A 24,391-nucleotide genomic window follows, 5' to 3' on the forward strand; every position below is an offset into this window, starting at 1 on the left:
ATAGCACTAAGCAAGACAAGTTGCATTGTTGTGTCAGGATTCTAAGTTTAATGTCTTTTATATCTTTCTGTCCTTTTCTGCCGGATGACTAAATATCTGAATGGTTTTCATAATTATCCGAGATACAAATGAATGAATTAATTATAATAAAATTTGACAAAGGATTTAAAACAACATTCTAAGAAAAATATATAGAAAATTTTCTATAAAAATCATAAAAGCTCAAAAAGCGTTTATTTGGCTATGCTGAAATATAGATAGGTTGAAGGTAAAGAACACCGACAGTGTCTAGCCTCTCGAGAACCAAAGGATCTTTCAGTTTTCGTAGTCTGCGTATGTTTCCGTGAAAAGAATCTTGCCACTATAGACGATCCAAAACACGTTCCAGTACTATCAGATTTGGGCCACACGCAAGCCAGGTCAACAACGAACAGTTTTGAGTACAGTAATTAAACTAGCCAAAAAAATGGATTTACAGTTGCATAGTTTTAAGGGATTAGATCAATAAAGTATTGGTACATAGTTCAGGGCCTCAAAATCCTCCCGAGTGCAATTCTCTATCTGATATAAACCACTCCAATTGTAGAGAACAATTGATCAAGGCATTTTTGAATCAAAGGCCAATTTTCAAAACCGCCTTATCCTACTTGTTTGATACATAAAAAAAATCTGTCTTTAAACTTAAGAAGGAAGCAATGCTACAAAATTGCCTGACGGGACTTCCTCTACAGAATACATCTCAATTCTTCAGCTCAAATGGTCTGTAACACCCCCTCCAAATTCCCATTGCTTGTGAAGGTAACCCGTTCAGCCTCTTGTATCGAATTTCATCGGTGGGAATGGTTGCAAAAAAATGCAAGGTGGAAGGGATTTGTCCTTTGTGTGACTTACAACATTTAAGGGGTTTTTCGGCATCAACCATCTACTACTACCCTACAAGTCCTCGCTCTCTTCTTTTAGTCGGATTGGATGGATTACAACTCCATTTTGAGCTGATCGGACACGGCCCCATCTTCCAAGACGAGGCTCCTGGTAATAAAAGATATATCAGTATAAAATTTAGGATTTTGAAACGAAACTAAAAAGAGTACTGTGTTGCAACAGTATAGAAGACTATGGAATGGATTAACATAAATGGTATCTGGTCCACTTGTGCTAGGATTACAAGGCAGTAGTATTCCTATTCATCGGCTAATGAACAAGAGAATGCGATGATGAATCTGCAATTCTGCAATCTGCATTCACTTTTGAGGCTGTCATGGAGTTTCAAAACGTAGCAGGATAGGGTGCTCTACTTCTATTAATAAAATGTTGTAAGTTGTGTACAGTGGGAATTTTAGTTCAATCAGTTAAGTGTTTAGCCAGAAAGATAAGTTCAATATAGTTGCTGCTTCCCAGTCTTTATTTGCTGAATAGTATCTCGTAATAAGCTTTTTAGTCAAGGCGATATTTTCCATTGTAATCAATGAAAATGGATAGGGTTTCCATGCTCTAAAAAAGTTTCAAGAACTTAATGTCAATGATTAAACCGGAAAATTAAGTTTTTCCATCCCTGTTGCATTCTCAAGATAATCTTGGGAACATACTGATATCAAAGGTTAAAAAAAACTGAACTTTTCTGTAACAATTAACAAAGGGGATTTAATATACTGACCTGGCCCACACCAGCAACAATAAAGCGTCCAGATTTCGGGATGGCGAGAGAATTAACAAATCCATCCTGATAATGGTAGAACAAAATGTATCAATTATTTGCAACCAACAGTAAAAATATGTACACTCAGTTTTTTCTAGCATTGGCAGTACAATAACCTTGTCATCTGAAACGATTGCCCCTTTTCTTGGAAAGTGCCATTTTCACTGTTTATTTATTGGGGGAAAGCAAGAGGCATGATTTGCAATGTTTTCATTTTCTACCCAATTCAATTAATTGCATAAAAGAAGCTGAGCAGCTGTACTATTGTAGTATGGCATTTAGTAAGTGCACAGTTATTTCATATTAATTCTTAGATCTGGTGTCTTGATCTAAGACCCATGGTGGTCCTGATAAATGCTGTAAAACCGAGGGAGTATAATTATCAGGCCAAAGTATATGCTCCTATGAAGTACAACAATCAGAAAATGTTAGTGAACGTAACTAATATGATTATACAATCAACTAAAAATCCCAAAGGGCCTAGAACTGAGACAATAAATTCCAGTAATGCCAAGTCAAAACAGTCAGAAGTGTCTTGGGACCTTGGTAGCTTATCTATGGTGCATTTTATTTTCATAATAACATCCAAAGGGGTATCATGGAGTAGCTAGTGTAGCTTACCAGTCTCAAACTAAATAATGGCCGAATGCCCTTAGAATCAGGTTCGATAGCCCAAAGACGAACTGAACCATTTGCTGCTCCTGATGCAGCAAGATCAGAACCTCTTCTTGCAGCAACAGCACTAACCCATGATTGGGCTGATGAGACACTTTCAGGTTTATGTATGCCATTTTCTGCATTTGAGGTGCAAAGCAATAGATAAGAAACACATATACACACAGAACAAAAAAAAATACTGTGGTGATGATGAAAATTGATAATCAAATTAATTGACATCTCAACGACAAAAAGAACTACATAATAACAGAACGAGAAAAAAGGTGAAAATGAAACAGATGTAAACTCAACGTATAGGAAAACTTTGCATGTAGTAAACTGTTCTTCGTATAGCATCTTACCCTCAACATTATTTTCAAGCGAATTAAGGTTGTTACGGAATACTGGATGAGCATTTCTTATTATGTGAGTAGGCTTCTTTCTCATAATGCTCCAAAGCTCAACACTTCCATCATCAGATCCAGTTAAAAATTCCTTGTCATCAATAAAGCAGCAACACTCCAATGATGCAGTAGCAGGAGCTCGGAACAGTAGTTGTGATTCTTCTGGTATCTGTCCACACAAGAGTTTTCAACTTTCAGGTTAAATACTGAGTCACACACCAGAGTCAAGCCAGTCTAAGCGTCATATCCTTAAATTCATGTGGTCCAATCAGTTTTACCTTGGTCAGCATCATCATGGTTATTTAGATTTCCCATTTGAAAATGATACAATACAAGTAGATTTTTTTAAGAGACATACTTCCATAATATTATAACATTATTAGGGATTCACAAACAATATGTGAATTTTGGTTAGTCACGCACCATAATGAACAATGGGAAAATAATATTTCTATGTATCTTAATCCTAGAACAATGTTTAACTAAACAGTTTCTTTCAGTTATAATATGTAAATAATCTTAGTGCATGTGCATACACACACTTTTAAGGAAAGATGTACCTTCCAAAGATGCATTGTTCGGTCCCGTGCTACAGTCAGAAGCCTATCTTTACTAAGTGCATCCATTGTCAAGACTTCGTTCTGATGGCCAAATAGGCAGTTCATGTACGTTCTGTCTTCTGCATTCCACTGCATTATTTTACGGTCAAAAGAACCAGAGAATAGCTCCGATGAGTCTGGTCCAAAGGAAAGACAAGATATTGCTCCTCGATGACCACTAAATGCCTGATGAAAATAATCAAAACAGACAGTTATAATGTTGAAAGAACAAGAAAGATGGCACCAATAAGAAGAGCTCAGTTAAACTGCAAGCAAGGTTACACTGATTTTTCGGCACTCTCTTTTCAGTAAGAAAAAATGCAGTGTATATCCCGGAACAATTATGGCTAGTTTAGATCAACTAATACATTCTACCCCTGAAGAATACCACTCCGAGATTCTACATTGCCTTCTTGGTGGCTTAAAATATATACAAAAGTATATCTATTTTGCAACCAAAACACTAAATATTTGAAGTCTAACAAATAACATGGCTCAAATACTTCCTCTGTGGACCACAAAAAAATAAAATCTATGCAGTCCATGGAAGTCTTATAGCAACCTTTCAGTTTAATTTTCAGTTTAATTGAATAATATGTTCATATGTATCAGAGAAAATTGTTGTGAATCTCTGATAAAGCATTGAAATAGGTGTTCTATTACAGGTTGCATTGACAATAAACAAGCTAGTAATTGAATAATATTTCCGTGCTCAAGCGTTGCAACAACCTGGCACCAGCTAGAATAACAAAACAAATGCACCAGTGAAGAATGGGTATATGCAAACCAGGCTATCTGTAGTGCTATATAGATTTGCAAGCAGCATTTGATCATGCACTTGCTTTTTTACCTACACAATATTGTAGGTTGATCAATAAGGCAACAGCTATTGGACAGGACTGTCAGGTGAGAATTAGGCATGGCAATACATGTACAGATATAAACACAATGCAAAACGACAATCACATGGTCCAAGGATGCAAGCAAAATTGCATTTTTCAACTGTATATCATCAGAAATTTAAATTACAACATGTTATTGTTAAATTGCTGTACTAACTACCTGTATGTGCTCCCGTGACCGAACATCCCATAAATGGATGTGACGATCCAAACCTCCGCTTGCCAAGTAACGACCATCTGCACTAACAGCTAGAGCTAATACTTGCTTACTTCTTTTAGCTGATAGAGGTGGCTTAGCATGATGAGAAACCAAGACATTTTCACTTGGCCATAAATACTTCTCACTTTTTCCAGTTTCAACATCCCAATGCACAATGACTCCATCCTTTGATGCTGAAAATCCCTTATCACTGTCCTTGGATAAAACAACAGCAGTAACTGGTTGTCGGTGCTTCACGAGCATCTTAAAGCCATCCTCAGGATCTGGTTGTAATATCCTGCAATAGTTTTGCAAATTTTAGTCATATCTATTTTAACCTCACCATTTATGTGATCAGTATTTCAAGAACACTTATATTATCTTATTGCACCTTTTAGTTAGAGATTTTTTTTAAAAAAAAGATGGATTCAATTAAAAGGTTATCATATTTATATAGCTTTTAATAGCTGCAGACAGTTACCACACCCAGATAACTGATGTCATATACAAGTGACTTGTGGATAGCACCTTCAGTAATCATGATGACAAATGCATTCCCGAGCCATCTAAATGTGTATAGTTCTTCCGCTCACGTTTCATTCCGTTTCAGCATGCTAGTTTTGGAACATTATCCAAATAGATCACGCATGAATTGAGAATACAACCTAAGTAAAAAGTAAATGGATGGGGATGGCAAATGAGAAATTATTGGAAGAAGCTCCACATGCAAACACATCTAATTTTGTAGATAAAATAAATGCCATATGGTTCAGGTGTTGAGGGCATATATAATCATGTAGCAAGCAATATTTCCTAATATTTTAACCGCCCCAGTTTGTGAACTACTGTCTATAAGCAGAGTAGCAGATTCTGCGTAAATTAACATTATGCCAAAGTGTACAGGTTGCAAAAAAAATCAATAGCAAGCGGAAGAGGAGGGGTAGATGTGAACTCCAACTTTCTTCTTCCATTATGGCACATCCCACTACTTGTGACTATAAACGATTTTCCTCTCATGTTTGGTTCTAACAGAAACATTTGAATATAGAGTTGTTTGGATGTCCCAATTCAGTACCACCAATGCACTTGCTGGAGCCATAAAAGGACAACTGCTTGAATCCCAAGAGGCCAAGAGTGCATCATTCACAACAAGAACTTCACATGTATTTCGAAACTAACTCCTATGTTGCAAGTAAGATCAGTGTAATACAAATATATGACAAAAAGTTGAAAGCAGAAAATTACAAGAACAAGAATCAAGAATAAATATGAGGTTTTAGAAAGTTTAGAGGATCCAGGACAGTTTTAGGCAACCAGGCTGTTTTAATGGTTGGTTTCAGGACATCTCTAGTTTGTTGTTAACTCTATATTTTCCCCTCGATGCATTTTGTTCGGTTGGTCTTATATAAGCAATAAGCCAATAACATAAGATCTTGGCGAAGTTAACATGAAAATAAATACTCTTTCCACATAGTATAACCTACTGGTTCAAGCCAGTGTATTCCTTTATTTCTCTCCATGATTATAGCCCTTTATTTCCCTCCATGAGGATATATCATTGTACCACCACACTCAGATAACCATATATTAGCAGGAATGTTGTTCATATTCCACCCCTAAAAGCACCCACCTATGTACCTAAGCAAAACCCCAAACGCATACATGTAACCTGACTCGTGTGCTTGTCAGCTCGCAAAACGCAAAGGGCTATTAATTTGGAACTAATCAATTAGTACAGACAATGGAACCTCACTCTGATCCAAATTGCTACCCTAAAACATCAGAGATACATGTCCTCTTCATTTCAGGTTATGAACTGTGACCATTGACGAAATTGTCGTGTAAAATTCGTTGCAATTGAGGGCGCAAACATTCAGAGCTACTGTCCACATAGAACAAGAGAGAGAGGAGGCTGCAAGTTGGAATTTGCAAACAACTCCCACCGACATTTCGGGGGGGGGGGGGGGGGGGGGAGAAGATCTCACCTGTCGGCGAGCTCCATCCGCTTCCTGCCACTCTCCTCGAATTGCCTCTTGAGGAGGATATCGGCGACCCGCCTCCGGCCGGCTTCCTCGCCCTCGTCCTCGTCCTCGTCCTCGTCATCCTCCCTCCTCCTCCTCGCCGCGTCCGTCACCTTCTTGAGAAGCTCCTTCGCGATCCGCATCTTCTTCTCCCCCGCCGTCTCCTGCTCCTCCTCCTCCTCCTCCTCCTCCTTCCCATCGTCGCCGACGCCACCAGCAGCAGCCGCTGCCACGCCCTCCAGGTCGCTGTCCTCGCTCTCGATGTCCTCGTCGCGGCCGCCTCCGCGGCGCCGCTTGGGCTCGGACTCGAAGAAGGGGTCCTCATCCCCGCCGCCGCGGCCGCGGGAGGTGGCGCGTGGCTTGGGCCGCGAGACCCGCTTCCGCGGACGAGGCGCCATGGCCGGGGGATGGATGGGGGGAGGGGAGCCGCAGGCTGCTAGCGCGGCTCGGCTCGGCGGAGGACTCCGGCTGTCAAGCTTCGACGGCGGCGGCGGCGTAGCGAGAGGGGGAAGCGGCGGGAGGTGGGAGAGGCGAGGGTTTAAGGGGGAGGAGGAGAAAGAGAGAGAGAGAGAGAGGCGGCGGCGGTGGTGGGGGGGGGGTTTGGTTTGCTAGGGTTTTGGGCCCGATGGACCTCAACTCACATATGGGCCCTGTTGGGCTTTTGTCTCGGCCGCTGGAGTGAGATGCTGCTGTGTCAGAGTGCGCTCACAATCTTTGCTTGTAGAATGTGTAACTATGTACTCCCTCCGTCCCATAATAATATAAGGGATTTTGAGATTTTTTGTTTACACTCTTTAATCACTCGTTTTATTCAAAAAAATTTGGAATTATTATTTATTTTTTTTACTTGCTTTATTATCTAAAGTACTTTAAGCATAACTTTTCGTTTTTATATTTGCACAAATTTTTTAAATAAGACGAGTGGTCAAAGAGTGCAAGCAAAAACTCAAAATCAGTTATATTATGGGACGGAGGGAGTAGTAATGTAGCATATAGGGGTGAAAATGGAGCAGATTCGGATGGATAGTTGTCATACCATATTCTAAATTATATTTTTTAAGCGGATTTGGAGCGGGTGCGGATAATATACGGATACGGATGAGGAGCGAATTGTTTCGGGTGTCGGAAATGGTACGGATCAAAGGAACATTAATACAATAATCAATAAATGACTCATCATAATAATTAGATGATTAAGTGCTAAGCAACATGAATAGATGATGTCCATAATATAAAAATTTAGCTATGCGAGTGTGACACAAGACGATAAAAGCCTTAGACTAAAAAAGTCTATGTTAATTGATGAATTAGGCCATTGGATGTACCAACTTGTGTTATATGTAATAGATAGAGTGGTTACATATGTTGATAATTTCGAATTATCCGGCAAATGGCCTATCGGATAATCCGACAAAAATGTCGGATAATCCACATCCGCTGGATTTTAGATATACCATATCCGCATCCGCCTCATACTATCCGCATCCGCATCCATATCCGCCGGATTTCTAAAAGGCCATACCATATCCTCATTTCGGACGGATTCGGAGCGGAGTGGATCGGATATTATCCGATCCGTTTTCACCCTTAGTAGTAGACATTTATTCACATTTTCTGCTTGTACTCCCTCTCCTGATGAATATATTACCTTAGTCCGAAAATATAAGGAAGCACCCGACGTCCTAGAGAAAATGGAACGCTCATATCTGGTAGCTTAAGGCTCCATTCAGCCTCACTCCCTCGCACATAAAATGAAGCAATGATTAGCGGGTGATTAATTAAGTATTTGCTAATTTTCTAAGAAAAAAATGGATTAATATAATTTTTTAAGCAACTTTTATATAGATTTTTTTTTGCAAAAAAAACGTACCATTTAACCGCTTGAAAAGCGTACGCGCGGAAAACAAGGAAGAAAAGTTGGGAACAGAGGTAACGAACGCAGCCTAATAGAGGCAACGTACTGTGTATAGAAGCTGAGCGATGGGACCTAAGGTGAGAAGAACCAAACATGCATACTCGAAGAGAAGAGAGAGCTAGCTGCATGGGCCTCTGTTTTCTTTTTCTAATGTATGTAACAGTTTCATTAGAAATATTCAAATAGTATTTCTTTTTCATGAACTATTTATCTACTTTATAAACCAGATGTATCTTTATATTTGTTACAATTAAATCTTCATAAGACTATACATAATTATATTTTTGATGAAAATATATATTTAGCACTTTTTTGTTATAATTAAATATTTAATAATAAGATATCACATTATCATATTTTTTTTAGTTTTTTCAACAAATATTTCTGAATGTTATTTGGATGTTTAAATAAGTATTTTCTTATGGTTTATGAGGTCATTTGTAAATGTTGCACATGGTGTATTTTTCATGTTTCGTTAAGTATTTTGTGAAGACTTGATAGTTGCAACTCGATGTTTCACGCGTAAAAACGTTTCAATAAAGTCAAGTTTTTGCAAATATGTTGATGTTTCACTAATGAGGACCTTAATGTATAAGATGGTGGTTGTCGGTGTTGCAGTCAATATTTTTGAATGCTTCATATGTTTGAAGTATTTTATGAAGTAAGTTGGAACGTTTGATCAAGTGATGAAACAATTTCCTATGACAGGTGAAACTATGTTTCAGCTCACCCTCCACCTTTACTCGTGTTCTGAGTTAAGGATGCAACTTGCCAAATGGAAAACCCGACGAGATGAAGCCTCCTTGCGATAGCCGTCCATGACCTCAATCTTTTATTGAGGAAGAAGTGGCTCATAAATAAAGAGAAGTAAGGACATATTTGTCTTTTTGAAGATAACTTAACAGCTCATTCACGATATTGATGGCAGTGGCATACATGATAAATAAATTCAGTCAAGTGGCATATACAAGAATAACATGTTTTTATGACATATAAGGAACGCAAAAATGGTTCCATGCCATCTAAATTTCCCCAATGTAGTTTTAAGCCTTGTTCGATTATGTTTATTGGGCGTGTAGCCAACTGGCTTACCGGACAAGACACTCAATTAGCGCATTATTTAGTGGTTTGAGAAGTGTGCCGATAAATCAAAGTAGATAATACTTCTCTAGTACTTAAAAAACGAAATCTGCTTGATTTGTCCGTCCGTCGATTCTCCTACTATGTTTGTATGTATGCGTGTCCATGCGAACCGTGGACGCGCGGCAGGGAGAGCGAGTGTTACTGTGTGGGGAGACGTGGGAGAGTGGTGAAGAGAAGATGGATGGAGAGGAGGCAGAGGTAATGTTGGGATGAGAGGGAGAAGGCACGGGGAGGAAGAGTGGCAGAGGAAGAAGTTCAGGGTGGGGGTGGGGGGGAGAGAAGTTGGTGGCGGCAAGCTGTAGAGGGAGGTGGCAGTGGATCGGAGATGGCACGGGGAAGGAAGAGATGAGCCGCCCGGGTGGAGGGGGGCGGAGGGAGAAGCCGGTGATGACGCGCTGGAGGGAAGGGGGCAGCGGGTCGAAGATGGTGCAGGCCAGGGAGTAATTGTGGTTGATGGTGCTCATGTTAGGGGGATCGAGAGAGAGAGAGATAGGCGGAGTAGCATGGGAAGGATATAGGATATCAACCGCTAGATCTAAATTGAAACAAATAATCCCGGGAAGAATCTCAGCCCTTGCAGGGAAAATCACCATCCCCACTATGTTCTTTTTATATAAGAAAAAAAAGTAAAAATAAAGATAAAGATAAAAAAAATTAACAGGGCCACGAAGTGTCAAATAATTTGGTCCAAGTCCCAGTCAAAGCAACAGACTCTGTGATGTCACCCGTGTCTCACTTGAGTTCTGTAACTCGGAGGAGGACGACCTCTCATAAACCCTAATAAGCACCTTCCGTAATAATAGTAGGCTTCTTAATTCCTCGCGATCGGCCGGTCGATCGATCGTTCCTCTCGCCTGCCGCCGCCATTCCCACGCCCCGCCCCGGCCGGCGCCATGTCGAGCGACGACGAGGAGTGCTTCTACGACTACGAGGAGGAGGAGGAGGAGGAGCCGGGCTGGGACGACGGCGGCGGCGGCGACGCCATGCTGGTCGAGGAGGAAGCGGCGTTGCCGGAGCGCCCCGTCGATTGCTGGGTGAGTAAAGCCATCCCGACGTACGTACGTATAGCGATCGCATATCGATCGAGCAAAGGGGATTGATTAATTATGTTTGTTAAATCTTGATCTGATCCATCCATGATGCATATCAAGCATAATAAAGGAAGGAATTAGAAACGACATTAGATCAGATTTAATTTGCGCGTTCTTTTAGTTATTCTGGGGAAAAAATGAGTTACGGTTTTACATTACGTCTAATGCACATGCATAATATGTTAGTATTTCTTTATGCTTTGCATTTGTGAAACCATCGGTGAACTTTAAAAATTCTTGCCAAATATGTTTTCAATGGATTTCTCCCTCTGATTTCAAATATGTACCGTTTTAGGCTTTTAGCATATGTTCTCAGATACCCCCTCCCCCCCTAAAAAAATTGTGTCCTTTAACTGGAGTTGTTTATATGCACCTTTTCTTTTCTTGCTAGTTTGTCTTTACGAAATAAATGCTAATTTTGTGACAAATAAGTGAATCATCCTTTTCAATGTACTATAAATGAAGCGCAACAAAGTGATTTGACCAAATTTTCAAAATCTTCTGGGCAAGCTTAGAACATGTACTCTTGGATTCAGATGGAGTATGCTTTAGTGCACGGCTTAATGTTGTTCGAGTTTGGAATACAACTGGGATACATATTTTTCTGAAAGGTATATGTGAGTTAATTTGCAGCCATAATTAGCATGTTTTTTGTATGATAAATGGATAGCATACTCACAAGCCTAAAAAATCTCATCCACGCTGATGTTATGCATAAAAACATTCACAGGTAAACCGAGCAATTTGAAATGTAGCCACTATGTATGTTGGGTTAAATTTAACCTACTGGCCGGATTGGTCGACTCATTCTAACAAATCTCACGTAAAACCAAGGAGGTGTGGCAAGATTATATTGTTACCTTCATCGAAGTACATCCAAATTGTTTTTCTATCACTAAGTATACCCCAATTATTTTTTCAAAGCAATCATTAACACTGATTATTTGAGATGGGCCAATAAAAATTGTGGCTGTATTGATATGTGACTGCCATAGGGTAGAGGGGGAATGTCACCTCTAGAAAATGCTTTCAAATGAGAGAACAAGAAGCATTTTGATAAAGAAAAAAGTTTAATACTACAACGACAAGTAATATGAAACGTATAAAGTCTATAGAAAAAAAATTGGTGTGCAGTAGATGTATTTATACAATGTGCGATTGATAGTTAATAAAGTATGGGAAACAATAAAAAATGTGTGTCGCCAAATTTCGCGAAGTGAGAGCGAGGTGGCCTCCTTAATATAGGAAAAATGTAAGCCAAATTAATTTGTCCAAAGGCTAGCTGCTAGTTTCTAAGTTGTTCAAGCCCCCTCGGCCACTTTCCAGCTGTAATCTGACATTTTATTCCTTCTAATATATTCGGCAAATCTTTTGCCGCTTTTCGTTAAAAAAAAGTGTGAGTGTTTGGGGGAGGGGGGGGGGGGTTGAATGACTTGATTATGCAGTTTTTTTTAAATAACGTGCTCACTTTTTTATGTCAACAGCTTAAAATTGGGTCGACCTTTCTCTCATTGTGAGTGGTGTTGTTGTCTCTTTCTATCTTTTTTCTTGTATATTTTGCTATCTTTCAAATGTCCAAACGAACTCACCTTAGGGAGCTTTTATGGATTCTCCCCCCTTTTAGATCGACTAGAATCTTAATTTTAGCACTAAGCATTAGCATACAACTCAACATAATATTAGCATTACAATATACTTCATCCGTCCCATAAAAAATAAAATCCTGTGGATGAATCCAGATGTACTGTACTGATTAACTTTTGATGTCTGTTGTTGTTGCAGGCCATTACAGAAGAGTCTCTTCCGGCTGCACAGGTAATGTGATTCACTCCACCTGACCTGACATTGTTCTCTGCAGCTTGCAGCTTGTGCTACAGCAATTAGTACTAGTAACAAATTACATTGTGTTTCTTGACATGCTCGATCTACCCGCCCTGTATGTATGTACACAGCAACAAGACCTATCCATGGTGATGAACCTGCTCTACATAAAGCAGCACCAGGCTCGCGCCCTCCTCATCCACCACCACCGCTGGAAGATGGAATCCATCCTAGACCACTTCGATAGGAAGGGCCGAGACCGCATGCTCAGGGAGACCGGCGTCGTGATCCAGCAGCAGGCAGAGGAGAAGAACGGTGGCGGCACGGCCATGGCGCCGTCGCCGCTGCTGCGCCCCAGAAGCAGCGTGACCTGCTACGTGTGCTTCGAGGATGTCTCATCGGACGCTGTCTCCACCATGGATTGCGGACACTGCTTCTGCAATGACTGTAAGTTGCATGTTTTTCTCCATTTTATTGTTTCTTTGTTTTCTTTTTGTTCTGTAAAACTACACCAGAAGAACTTTATAAATTGTATTTGTGAAGAACTTATAACTGTCTTCATGAAAAAGAAGAATTATAGAATTTGGTTTCTTCCTCACTTGCATTGCCCTGTTCTTTTTTCATGATCGGGTGTATCTGAATGGTTGAGTAAATAAATGATTTTATGCTAATTGTTCAAGGTTAAACAAATGAATTAAATATTATAAAGTTGAAAAGTAATTCTTCCGTTTTAAATTATAAGTCGTTTTCACTTAGTGAAAATCAAACCACTCCAAGTTTAATTAAATTTATAGAAAAAAGTAGTAACATATTCAACACAAGACAAATATACTATAAAAAGTATTACTATGTTACAGAAAATATCTATAAACTTGATCAAACTTAAAGTTGATGTTGTCAAAGTCAAAACAACTTATAATCTAAAACGGAGGTAGTATTTTTGAATCAATATTATAAGAAATTCATACATATAAAGGTTTTGCGAAAATCACATACCCGTTAATCCATTCCTCCATAAAGTAGACAAGTAGAAAATCTATCGAAAGTATTGTTCTTGATATCAATTATCAAAATTTAAAAATAGATTTTTTAACATAATTTAAAATTAGATGCTTTGTTGGTACTCTCTCTGTCCGAAAATATATACCTTTATCTAATCTTCTTATATTTTAAGACAGAGAGTTAATTTTCCCCGGGGAAATTTCATCATCAATTATATACTTCACGGTACACGCACAAGTTGGAAAGGTTTTTTTTGTGTTTGCAAAAGGTGTGTGATTGTGATGTGTTGAAATGGTTCAGGTTGGACGGAGCACTTCTTCGCGTGCGTGAACGGCGGGCAGAAGCAGATCCGGTGCATGGCGGTCGGGTGCGCGGCCGTCTGCGACGAGGACGTGGCGCAGCGCCTCCTCGGCGGCAGGTACCCCGGCGCGGCGCGGCGGCTGCGCGGCGCCCTCCTCGCGTCGTACGTGGAGGACAACGCGGCGGCGCGGTGGTGCCCCAGCGCGCCGCACTGCGGGCGCGCCGTCCGCGTGGACGGCGGCGGCGGGCGGTGGTGCTGCGAGGTGTCGTGCCCGTGCGGCGCCAGCTTCTGCTTCGGCTGCGCCGCGCCGGCGCACTCGCCGTGCCCGTGCGCCATGTGGGAGCGCTGGGAGGCCAAGTGCCGCGGCGAATCCATGAACGTGGACTGGATCCTCGCCAACACCAAGACCTGCGCCAAGTGCTTCAAGCCCATCGAGAAGAACGGCGGCTGCAACCATGTCCGCTGCAAGTGCGGCCAGTGTCTCTGGTAATAAACAATAAGATTTAAAACTCAATTCATCCTTTAGGGGATATCACCTCATTTTTTATGTCACTTAAAAATTCATCAAAATATTTTTAAAAATTAGGTGAGATAGATTAATATGTGATATATCACTTCACAAACATGCAAATTCAAACTCAACTTATATAAGTAGAAACAAAAATAACAAATTTAACTATGAATAGAACACGTAATTCACAGTTAAATTTGTTATTTTTGTTTCGAATTGTATAAGTCGAATTTTAACTCTCATGCTTACGAAAAGATATACTCTCTCCGTTTCACAATGTAAGACTTTCTAGCATTGCCCACATACATATAGATGTTAATGAATCTAAACACATACATATGTCTAGATTCATTAACATCTAAATGAATGTGGGCAATGTTAGAAAACGGAGGAAGTATCATATATTGATCTATCTTGACAATTTTTTTAATTACCTTATAAACGCTATGCACAAGACGAGATGATGCCCCCTCTGAGGGATAAAAATCCACTTCGAAGATTCTTAATTCACCTTGGCAATTCGATCGCCATTGATGCGACGACCATGCATGAATGTTGTTTGCAGCTGGCTGTGCGGCGCGGCCAACGGGCTGGCGCACAACTGGACCAGCATCGACGGGCACAGCTGCAACCGCTACGACGACGCGGCGGAGAAGAGGAAGGTGGACGGCGCGAGGCGCGAGGCGCAAGGTGCTCCGGTACGCGCACTACTACGAGCGGTACAAGGCCCACGGCGACTCGCGCAGGGCGGAGGCGGAGAAGCTGGGCCCGGCCGTCGAGGCGCGGGCTCGGCGGCTGCGCGAGGACCCCGACCCGGCCACGGCGCCGGCCAGCGGCGACGCCGCCGCGCACCGCGCGCTGCTCGCCTCCCGCGACGTCCTCTCGCGGTCCTACGCCTTCGCCTACCACATGTTCGGCGGCGAGGAGCGGACGTTGAAAGCGGCGGCGCCGGAGTCGGAGGTGGCGACGGCGCAGGCGCTGTTCGAGGACCACCAGGAGATGGCGGAGAGGCACGTGGAGAAGCTGTCGGGGCTGCTGGCGGCGGACGCGCCTCCGGCGCCGGCCACGGCGGGGGACGCGGCCCTGCGGCGGGCGAAGCAGGACGCCGTGGCGCTCACCGCCGTGGTGGAGAAGCACTGCGGCGAGATGCACAAGTGCATCCAGGACGAGCTGCTGCCCATGCTCGTGGAGCCCATGTCCATCGCCGCCTACCGCCGCGACGGCCCTATCAAGGCCAAGGACTTTCCAACATGTGGTGGCGCGTCATGAATTGAAAAGTTTCGGGGTGTTTAGTTTATAGCCACACTTTGTCACACCATACTTGTAGCTGCCACAGTTTGTTAGATATGTGTCTGGTGCACTACTACAGTTGTGGCTTGCCACACTTTTTCAGTAGCATGTCCCAAATGTCATAGACTTAATTTTCTTGCTAACTTTGCTATACTTTGTGACTAGCAATTTGTCCATCACTTTTTTGTGGCTGCCATAATTTACCTAATGTTAGTTGTGGTAAAGTGTGGCCGACAACCAAACACACCCGTTCCCAACTATGTTGTGCTCACTAATAATGATTTTTTAATTTGGAGCACATAGATTTCTTTTTCCCGATTTCTATACAAGTTTCTGAAATGAGGTCTGAAGTTTGTTGCTCTTATAGCCCATAGAGGTGTGCCCACCTGAATCATTTGTTTCCTATTTTAGATGAAGCAAAATTTTAAACCACTTTAATTAAACTTGCATACTCTAAATCAAATGTGGATCTGGGATCAAGGACTGCCAAAGAAAAGGATTATTTTCTCTAACCTGACTCCGTGGGAGAGGGGGGGGGGGGGGTTTAACAAATTTTAAAAATCAAAAAGGAAAAAAAACTAAAGTGAAGATATTTTCGTGGTCCGTTATTCGTTTTTGAGTCGGTTATAAAATTGAAGATGTTTTCGCGGTACGTCATCCGTGTTTGAGTCGGTTATAAAAATTGAAAATGTTTCCGTGGTTCGTCATCCGTGTTTGAGTTGGTTTTAATTTTATTTTGGTTTTAATCTATATTTCTTCTCTACTATTATAAAAATTGAATTTGTTTTGCCGGTATTTTGGTACGTCATCCGTGTATGAGTTAATTTTTAATTTCATTTGCTTTTAGAAATACATATCCGTATTTGAGTCGGTTTTTACGATCGTTCACTTTTGGTAATACATAAGGAATCACATAAGAAATCTATTTAAAAAACTTGCATGCTAACTTGAGACGATCGGACTCCTAACTGCAGGTCAAGATTTTATATATATATATATATATATATATATATATATATATATATATATATATATATATATATATACACACACACACACACACTAGAAAAAATGCTCGTGCGTTGCAATAGGTAAAGACAATTTTCAATGATATATTAAGAGCCGAGTAATAAAATGAAATATTGAAATCGCTATACATTATAATTAAAAAAAGTTAATGAAAATCCTAATATTGGATCGCTATATTAGATTATAATTAAAAAAGTTAATGAAAATCCTTCCTGGTATTAGGCCGAAAGCCTTCCTTCCTTTTTCAGCCATAGGCCAGTCCGCTACCTCTCTCCCCGTTTGGTTTGCTTCCTTCGATCCAGCCACGAGTGAAGTCGTTTTCAGCCCTACCCATTCCGCTACCTTCCTCCGTTTAGCATGCCTCCTTCGACCTATCAAATCCACCCAAAATTGGTTGAGGGTTTTTGATCCACTCGATCTTCTATTTCCGTTTTCCAAAAAATCAAACTCGAGGTAAAAAAGATTGGGGAAGATAGTCGTCATCGTCGGCAACTATTAGATTAAATCCAGCGAAATAAAGCCAGGAAAATCATGGAGAAAATAACGAGAAAGGAGTGGGAATTGATTTTTTTTAATCAAATTGGAATAGAAGACGCACTATCGATATGGCGCGTTATCATCGGCAACTGTTATATTAAATCCGATGAAATAAAGCTGGGAAAATCATGGAGAAAATGATGAGAGAGGAGTGGGAATAGATTTTTTTCAATCAAATTGTAGGAGAAAACGTACAATCAATATGGCGCTGAGATTCAACTCGGGAGACATGCGGGAAGCGCAGTGAACGGATTCAAAAAACCGGACGAAAAAAACCAATGCGCACAAAAAAAAAACTCGTTTGCGTGCAAAAACAAGTCACAAAAATACCGGTGAAAAAAACCAAACAGATTTTTATTTTTTGGTTTTTTATTGGCGAGACTTTTTTTTCCTTTTTTTTCTAGAGTCGGATGATTTTTTTTCACTGACGTCACAAAAGCTATTTTTATTTTTATTGCTTGTTGAGTCGGACTTTTTTTCCACCTTTTTAGTTGGACTTTTTTTTTACCGCCTATGGAAACCGAAACATAAAATTTCTTGTTCTTTTTAAGTAGAGAAGATTTTGATAAGATATTAAAACCGAAACATAAAATTAAAACCGATTTAAATACGGATGACGTACCAAAATACCGACAAAAACATCTTCAATTTTTATAATAGTAGAGATATATCTAAGTGAACTCTCACAGTGAATTTTATCTTAACTAAACCATATAACAATAATAAGATTAAAATAGGCTTTACCTGTTGAAATGCACAATTATTTTTTCCAGTAATACATAATTACATATTTGTATATATAAATATTGAATTTATAGATAGAAATATATACATGGAAAATTTTTACATAGGAATATTTTGTAAAAATTAAATTCAAATTGAAATCAAAATCTGGCCCATAAATTTGCATACAAACTTTCGGTGTATAAATTTTTGAGGTATAGACTTGTAGGTGCAATGCAATATTTCATATGAAAAAATTGAATTCGAACTGGAATGCAAATCATGCATATAAAATTCTGATGTACAATTTTTCAATGTATAATTTTTAGGTGTACAAAAAAATTTTCGGTGCATAAACTTTAGATGGGTAGACTTACCTAAAAGTGAAAAAAAAAGAGGTGAGAAAAAAGGAAACATAGGACGTGAGGGGAGCTAACGCGCAATAGCATTTTCGCTAACCCACTTTCCGTTCCCTTCCGTTCCAACATTTTACCGCTACGGCCACATCTTATTGATGATCTCTACTTTTTATACAAACAAAGGCTAAATTAGAAACACCTATTTAGAATCAAACGCTAGATTAGAAACACCTTTATCGCTATCATTTTGGCTGTTGCTCTTTTTTGGGCAACGATGACTTGTATTATGAGCTGCAATTGTGCTGCCACATCTTTAGACCCGGTTTTGTCTCAAAACTAAGATAAATCTTTTCTTCTTACATGAAAATAGATAGATGCTCCCTATCCTCTTTTTCAGTTTTACCTTTTCTAAAAAAAGAAACATCTACCGCGACCTCTTGTTTTTAGAGATAACAATGCCAAATTATAAACACAAATCGCGGTTTGGATAGGTCTACTACTAATACAACTTTGTCACTCCGGATCTTAAACCCTATCTGTGGTCATGTGGTGGGGTCGAGCCGAACCGAGCCGAGCAAGCTCCATCGATCGGCCGCCTCGTCGCATCAAATTCCAAAAACCCTCCGCGAGCTCCGACGACGCGGCCGCCATGGACGGCAGCGACGATGAGTGCTGCTACTACTACGACGCCGTCGACAGCGATGGGGACGAGGAGGAGGAGGAGGAGATAATAATGCTGGACGAGGACGACGTAGGCTTGCTCGACGGCGCCGCGCTGCCGCCGCCGGAGGAGGAGGTGGAGCACCGCGCGATTTGCTGGGTGAGTTCTATCTATGATACCCTAGCCTATATATCTCCCGTTCTCTCTCGGGTGGGAATTAAAACCCTGCAGTTCTTGTGATTGAACTTGGCACTATGATCGATCGAGTTCCGATATTGGGGGAGGGATCGCCTACTGGGTTTAGTTAATTCCTTTGGAATTCCAACCAATGTGACCAAGTTAATTTTCATCATATATTAATTATTGATAACAGCAGTTGATTGTATCGATTTGGTTGAGAGAATTTGCAGCCCTTTGCTGGGTCTCTTTCAATCTTTGATTTCAGTAGTAAGAATTATTTGATACACTTCTGAAAGAAAAATGTTCTAAACAAAATAGTTGATTGAATCAAATTCGCATCTTCCACTGCAAGCCATGGTCTTTTGTGAAAGTAAATGGTCCGTTTATACAAGAATATTGCATTGTTTCAATAATTGTTACTTATGAGAGTTAGTTTTAGCTATATTTTATCCTGTTCCAAAATAATTGTTACTGGATACATCATATTTAAACTCTGATTACTTGTATTCTTCAAAAATAAATATAAATGCTTAAAAGATGTCGTATTATCAAAGTGTGTTGTACCACAAACATAAGCTTTAAGCTTTCGTTCACTGTAGACTAGCTAATCATTTAGAAATTATTAATGGTCAAAGTTTAATAGTAAGTATTTGGGCATGAAGTATTATCTTTTCTTTTTAAAGAAAATATTCACCTCGAGAAGAAGGCTGCACTAATCAAGTACCCTGTGTTTTGCAGGCCATTACAAAAGAATCCCTTGCAGCTGCGCAGGTAATAATGAGGTTGAGCAATAATCAGTCATTTCAATATATTCATAGTTTCAGAGATTCTGTCCAAAATCTCAAGACATTGTGCTCAAATTCTGCTGCTATATCTATGTACATCTACAGGAGCAAGACCTGTCCATGGTGATGAACCTGGTGAACGTTGAGCGGCACAACGCGCGCGCCCTCCTCGCCCACCACCGGTGGAAGATGGAGCGCATCTACGACCGCCTCGACATGATGGGCCGGGACGCCTTGCTCAGGGACGCCGGCGTCGTTGTGCTGCCGGAGAAGAGCAGCAGCAGCGGCAGCAGCATGGCCCATGGCGAAGACGAACCCCCCGGGAAGCGTGGCTGTCACCTGCAACGTCTGCTTTGAGGAGTACCCACTCGGCTCTGTCTCCGCCATGGATTGTGGCCACTGCTTCTGCAATGACTGTGAGTTGTGCCCAATGTTCATCTCTTGAATGATGCTTCCTCCGTTTCACAATGTAAATCATTCTAGCATTTTCCACATTCATATTGATGTTAATGGATCTAGACATATATATCTATCTAGATTCATTAACATCAACATTAATATGGAAAATGCTAGAATGACTTACATTGTGAAACGGAGAGAGTCCTATGTTATTTTAAAAATGTATGACACGTTAGAATTTTCCGCACAACGTTTGATCATTTGTTTTATTCAATAATTTAGTATAAACATATAAAACTAATCGATGACAAAAGAAGTCATAACAAAATAAATGATATTTATATAATTTTTAAATAAGATAAATAGTCAAATATTATGTGAAAAATTAAATCCGTCGTATATACATTTTTGAACGAAGCATTTCATTTTTCGCATAATGTTTCACCGTCTATCTTATTTGATTTTTCGGATATATATTTTTGAAATGGGGGAGTATTTGTTGGTAGTAAATGAGAAAGATTTGATGATCTTTTTTTTTTTGCAATTTTGTTCGATCAGGTTGGACGGAGTACTTCGCTGCGGCGGTGAGCGACGGCAGCAAGCAGATGAGGTGCATGGAGGTGAAGTGCACGGCGATCTGCGACGAGGCGGTGGTGCGGCGGCTGCTGCACGGGAAGCACCCCGGCGCGGCGGCGCGGCTGGACCGCCGCCTCCTGGAGGCGTACGTGGAGGCCAGAGACGCGGTGCGGTGGTGCCCCAGCGCGCCGCACTGCGGGCGCGCCATCCGGGTGGACGGCGGGGGCGGCGGCGAGGAGCGGTACGCCGAGGTGTCGTGCCCCTGCGGCGCCGCCTTCTGCTTCCGCTGCGGCGGCGGCGCGCACTCGCCGTGCCCGTGCCCCATGTGGGACAAGTGGGGCGCCATGCGCGGCGGCGGCGAGGTCGACAACCTCAAGTGGATCGTCGCCAACACCAAGAGCTGCCCCAAGTGCTCCAAGCCCATCGAGAAGAACGGCGGCTGCAACCATGTCACTTGCACCTGCGGCCAGCATCTCTGGTGAGCTCGACACGACATCTATCGATTCTCCATGAGATTGATGTCACGCCATTGTTGGATGGATGCAGCTACGCGTGCGGCGCGGCGACGGGGACGTTGTACATGCACATCTGCAACCGCTACAAGGAGGAGGGCGGCGGCGGCGGCGTGAAGGTGGAGATGACCGCCGGTGGGCGGCAGCGGCTGCGGTTCATGCACTACTACGAGCGGTTCGAGATCCACACCGAGTCGTACAAGGAGGAGCAGGGGAAGCTGGGTCCGGCCATCGACGCTCTGGCGCGGCGGCTGGAGGCGGACGCCACGCTGCCGTGGTCGGGCACCAGGGACGCCCGGTGGCCGTCGGCGGCGCACCGGCGGCTGCTGCGGTGCCGGCAGGTGCTCCCGCGGTCGTACGTGCTCGCCTACTACATGTTCGGCGGCGGCGCGGCGACGCGGCGCGAGCGGGAGGAGGCGGCGGCGCAGAACCGGTTCGAGGACTTGCAGGGGCAGCTGGAGCACCACGTGGAGGTGCTGTCCAGGACGCTGGCAGCGGCGGCGCGGCCGGCCGACGCGGCGGAGGTCGTGAAGGCGAAGCGCGACGCCGACAACCTCGCCCGCGTCGTCGAGGGGCTGTGCGCCGGGATGTACCGGTGCGTCCAGGACGAGCTGCTGCCGCTGCTCGTCGAGCCCATGAACATCGCCGCGTACCATCCGGACGGCCCGGCCATGGCCAAGGAGTTCCCGCCGGCGACCAGCGTGACCGGCGGAGCACCGCCGGCGACACGCCACTAAGCCACAACGTGTCGAGTTCATTATTACTATACGAAGCAAGGTTGTAAACGGTCGATGGGTGAAGGGAAGCAGGTGGTTTTGGGAAAAATTCTATTGTCCAAACATGTTTGTGGTTTGGCATGGTGGATTTTTGGATTAATTACTAGCTAAGTAGTATAGGAAATATCCTATATTGATACAGAGGAAATGATGGATTATTTTGTGCTGATTAATTAGTCTAATTGTTCGACGTTGTGCAACGTTTCTGGATAACTTTTCAATATACGAACACTTCAAATGATCAGACCTCTCAATAATTTGCAGCCAACCAAACGGGTCCAACTTCGTCTTAAAGACCCTATCCAACGTTGTTTGTGGTCTGTTTATAGGAAGTCGGAGCTGCTCTTGGGAGCTTGGTTTGTTTATAGGAAGTCGGAGCTGCTCTTGGTAGCTTGGCAACGATGACCTTTGTTTTATCCTCCAGTTGTACCGTCGCAAGTTTTTAGTTTTTTCTCCGTGTGGGTTTTGCCCGGTTTCCCCTTTCAAACCGTGCTTATGTAAGTTTTTTGGGTCCGGTTTCTCTTAAAAAACTGGGCCAAGTCTCTTATTCTTAATTGAAAACAGGCTCTCCCTATCCTCTTTTGAGGTTTTTCCAAAAAAAAAAACAATAGTCGGTGACACATAAATTTGGAGATATGAAAACAAAGTGCACGAATGGTAATTAACACGTAGATTTTGAGATATCAATGTAAACTTTTTTTTAAGAAAAAAAGAGGAACAACTACAGATGACACAAATACATTTGGGGATATGGACGTAAACTGAAAAAAGAAATAGCACAAACATGGTGAGAAAAGTTAGGAAAATTGACAAACACGATGAGAAAAATGAAAGTAAATAGGAAGAACATGGAGGTTTGGAGATATGAATATAAACCGGAAAAAATAGCATAACATGATGAGAAAAGGTAAGTAAATAGAAATAAGATGAATCTAGAGATTTGATGGATGATGACAACAATCAAGAACTAGGCCACCACATGATGCATTCGAGAATGGTGATATTGTAGACCAACAAGGAGGTGCAATAATAAAGGACAACAACGATCAAGTGAGGCAGCTCTCGAGGACGACAAATGCAAGCCTCACCTGAAAGGAAACAAACTACGGAGAGAATTAAGGTGTGATCTAGTGTGGTGTGAGAATGGAGACGTGAGAGAGGTAGATGAGTGAAGCGAATAGGATTTGGATTGTTGATTGTCGTACCGTATCTTATATCACCTTTTCTTTTTGCTATATTGGTAACACACACTTATATGAGACATCCAAGGAAAAAAAATCAACAAACAACAACTAGTAGCAAACAATGAAAGCAATACTAGCAAAAGCCAACAACAAATTGAGCTTCCCACTGTTGCAGCTAGCCAACAAGCAACAAAATAGTAAGTCTTGTCAGAAACAAACAACACTTGTTGCAGCCCACCCATCAAGCTACAAACGCCACATGTAGCAGGCCCAAGGAACAAGACAATATGCTAACAAGATGGGGCTTGACATCTTGATAAGTTGGCCAATTATCCAATAGTTTTATTTTATCCTGTTGAAGATTTTCCCCCTAAAACTTTTGCATTTTTAGATCGTCGAATGTACTTTGAGATTCATACGGGGAGGGAAAAAAATCTATGCTATGAGCGAGGCGGGATTGGAGCCGCTGATCTCATGGGCGAAAGAGGAGTGCAACTAGCTAACCTAGCTACATGTGTTTCATATCTATCTTATATGGAAGTTATATATACGTCGCATTGTAACCACACTAGAGTTGCATTGTAATATTTGTTTACTTAAACACCGTGGGAATGTTGGAAAGGTAGGGGTGCCACGTCAGATGTCACTTTTGCAAAAAAGCCCCCGCAATTCTGTTAATTACGCATTGGTCCCCGCTGATATCCACCGTAAACCGTCGGATCTCGATCTAGGGTAGATCTGGCCGTACATGTGTCCAGCTGTGCCGGCCCTTCCACACCCGTGAAATCGTTGGATCTCGAACGGACGGTGTGGATTTCGCCGGCCTGCACCTAACCCTAGCCCCGTCGCCCCCCACCCTCGCACGCGCACTCGCCCTCCTCCCTCTGCGCGCCGCCACGCTCTTCTCCTCGGCTCCTCCCCTCGCATGCACCGTCGCCGCCGTCGCCTCGCCGTTCTCCTGCCCTCACACGCATTGCCTCGCCTCTCCTCGCCGTCCTCCTCCACTTGCACGGCATCGTTTCCATCGCAGACTCGCCATCTTCCTCCACTCGCGCACGTCGTCGTCATCGCAGTCTTGCCCTCCTCTAGCCATCGTCGCCGACCCACCGCTGCCTCTC

At 42.2% G+C, this 24,391-nt stretch overlaps 1 protein-coding gene and 2 pseudogenes across 1 annotated transcript; 2 read left to right on the plus strand and 1 right to left on the minus strand.

The window, feature by feature from the left end:
* Positions 1-330: 330 nt before the first annotated feature.
* On the minus strand, positions 331-7,053 carry LOC127768401 (U3 snoRNP-associated protein-like YAOH). The gene is made up of 7 exons (XM_052293981.1): positions 6,443-7,053; positions 4,419-4,755; positions 3,318-3,542; positions 2,716-2,926; positions 2,318-2,490; positions 1,655-1,720; positions 331-1,029 (listed from the first exon to the last, which is right to left on the minus strand). The coding sequence occupies exons 1-7, from the start codon at positions 6,874-6,876 to the stop codon at positions 934-936; spliced, it is 1,542 nt and encodes a 513-aa protein (XP_052149941.1). The 5' UTR covers positions 6,877-7,053; the 3' UTR covers positions 331-933.
* Positions 7,054-10,429: 3,376 nt separating this feature from the next.
* Positions 10,430-15,784, plus strand: LOC127768341 (probable E3 ubiquitin-protein ligase ARI3; annotated as a pseudogene).
* A 3,065-nt stretch (positions 15,785-18,849) lies between these two features.
* Positions 18,850-22,050, plus strand: LOC127768900 (probable E3 ubiquitin-protein ligase ARI1; annotated as a pseudogene).
* The last annotated feature ends 2,341 nt before the right edge of the window (positions 22,051-24,391 follow it).

Source organism: Oryza glaberrima, chromosome 3, assembly GCF_000147395.1.
Source record: "Oryza glaberrima chromosome 3, OglaRS2, whole genome shotgun sequence".
In the NCBI taxonomy this organism is placed as follows: Eukaryota; Viridiplantae; Streptophyta; class Magnoliopsida; order Poales; family Poaceae; genus Oryza; species Oryza glaberrima.

Bases quoted from the DNA above. Each gene is read 5' to 3' on its own strand.
- LOC127768401 (XM_052293981.1), bottom strand. From the start codon at position 6,876: ATGGCGCCTCGTCCGCGGAAGCGGGTCTCGCGGCCCAAGCCACGCGCC. The intron at 2,491-2,715 runs GTAAGATGCTAT...CCTCAAATGCAG, and splicing joins GCTTGAAAATAATGTTGAGG to AAAATGGCATACATAAACCT. The intron at 1,030-1,654 runs GTCAGTATATTA...TTTTATTACCAG, and splicing joins TTGTTGCTGGTGTGGGCCAG to GAGCCTCGTCTTGGAAGATG.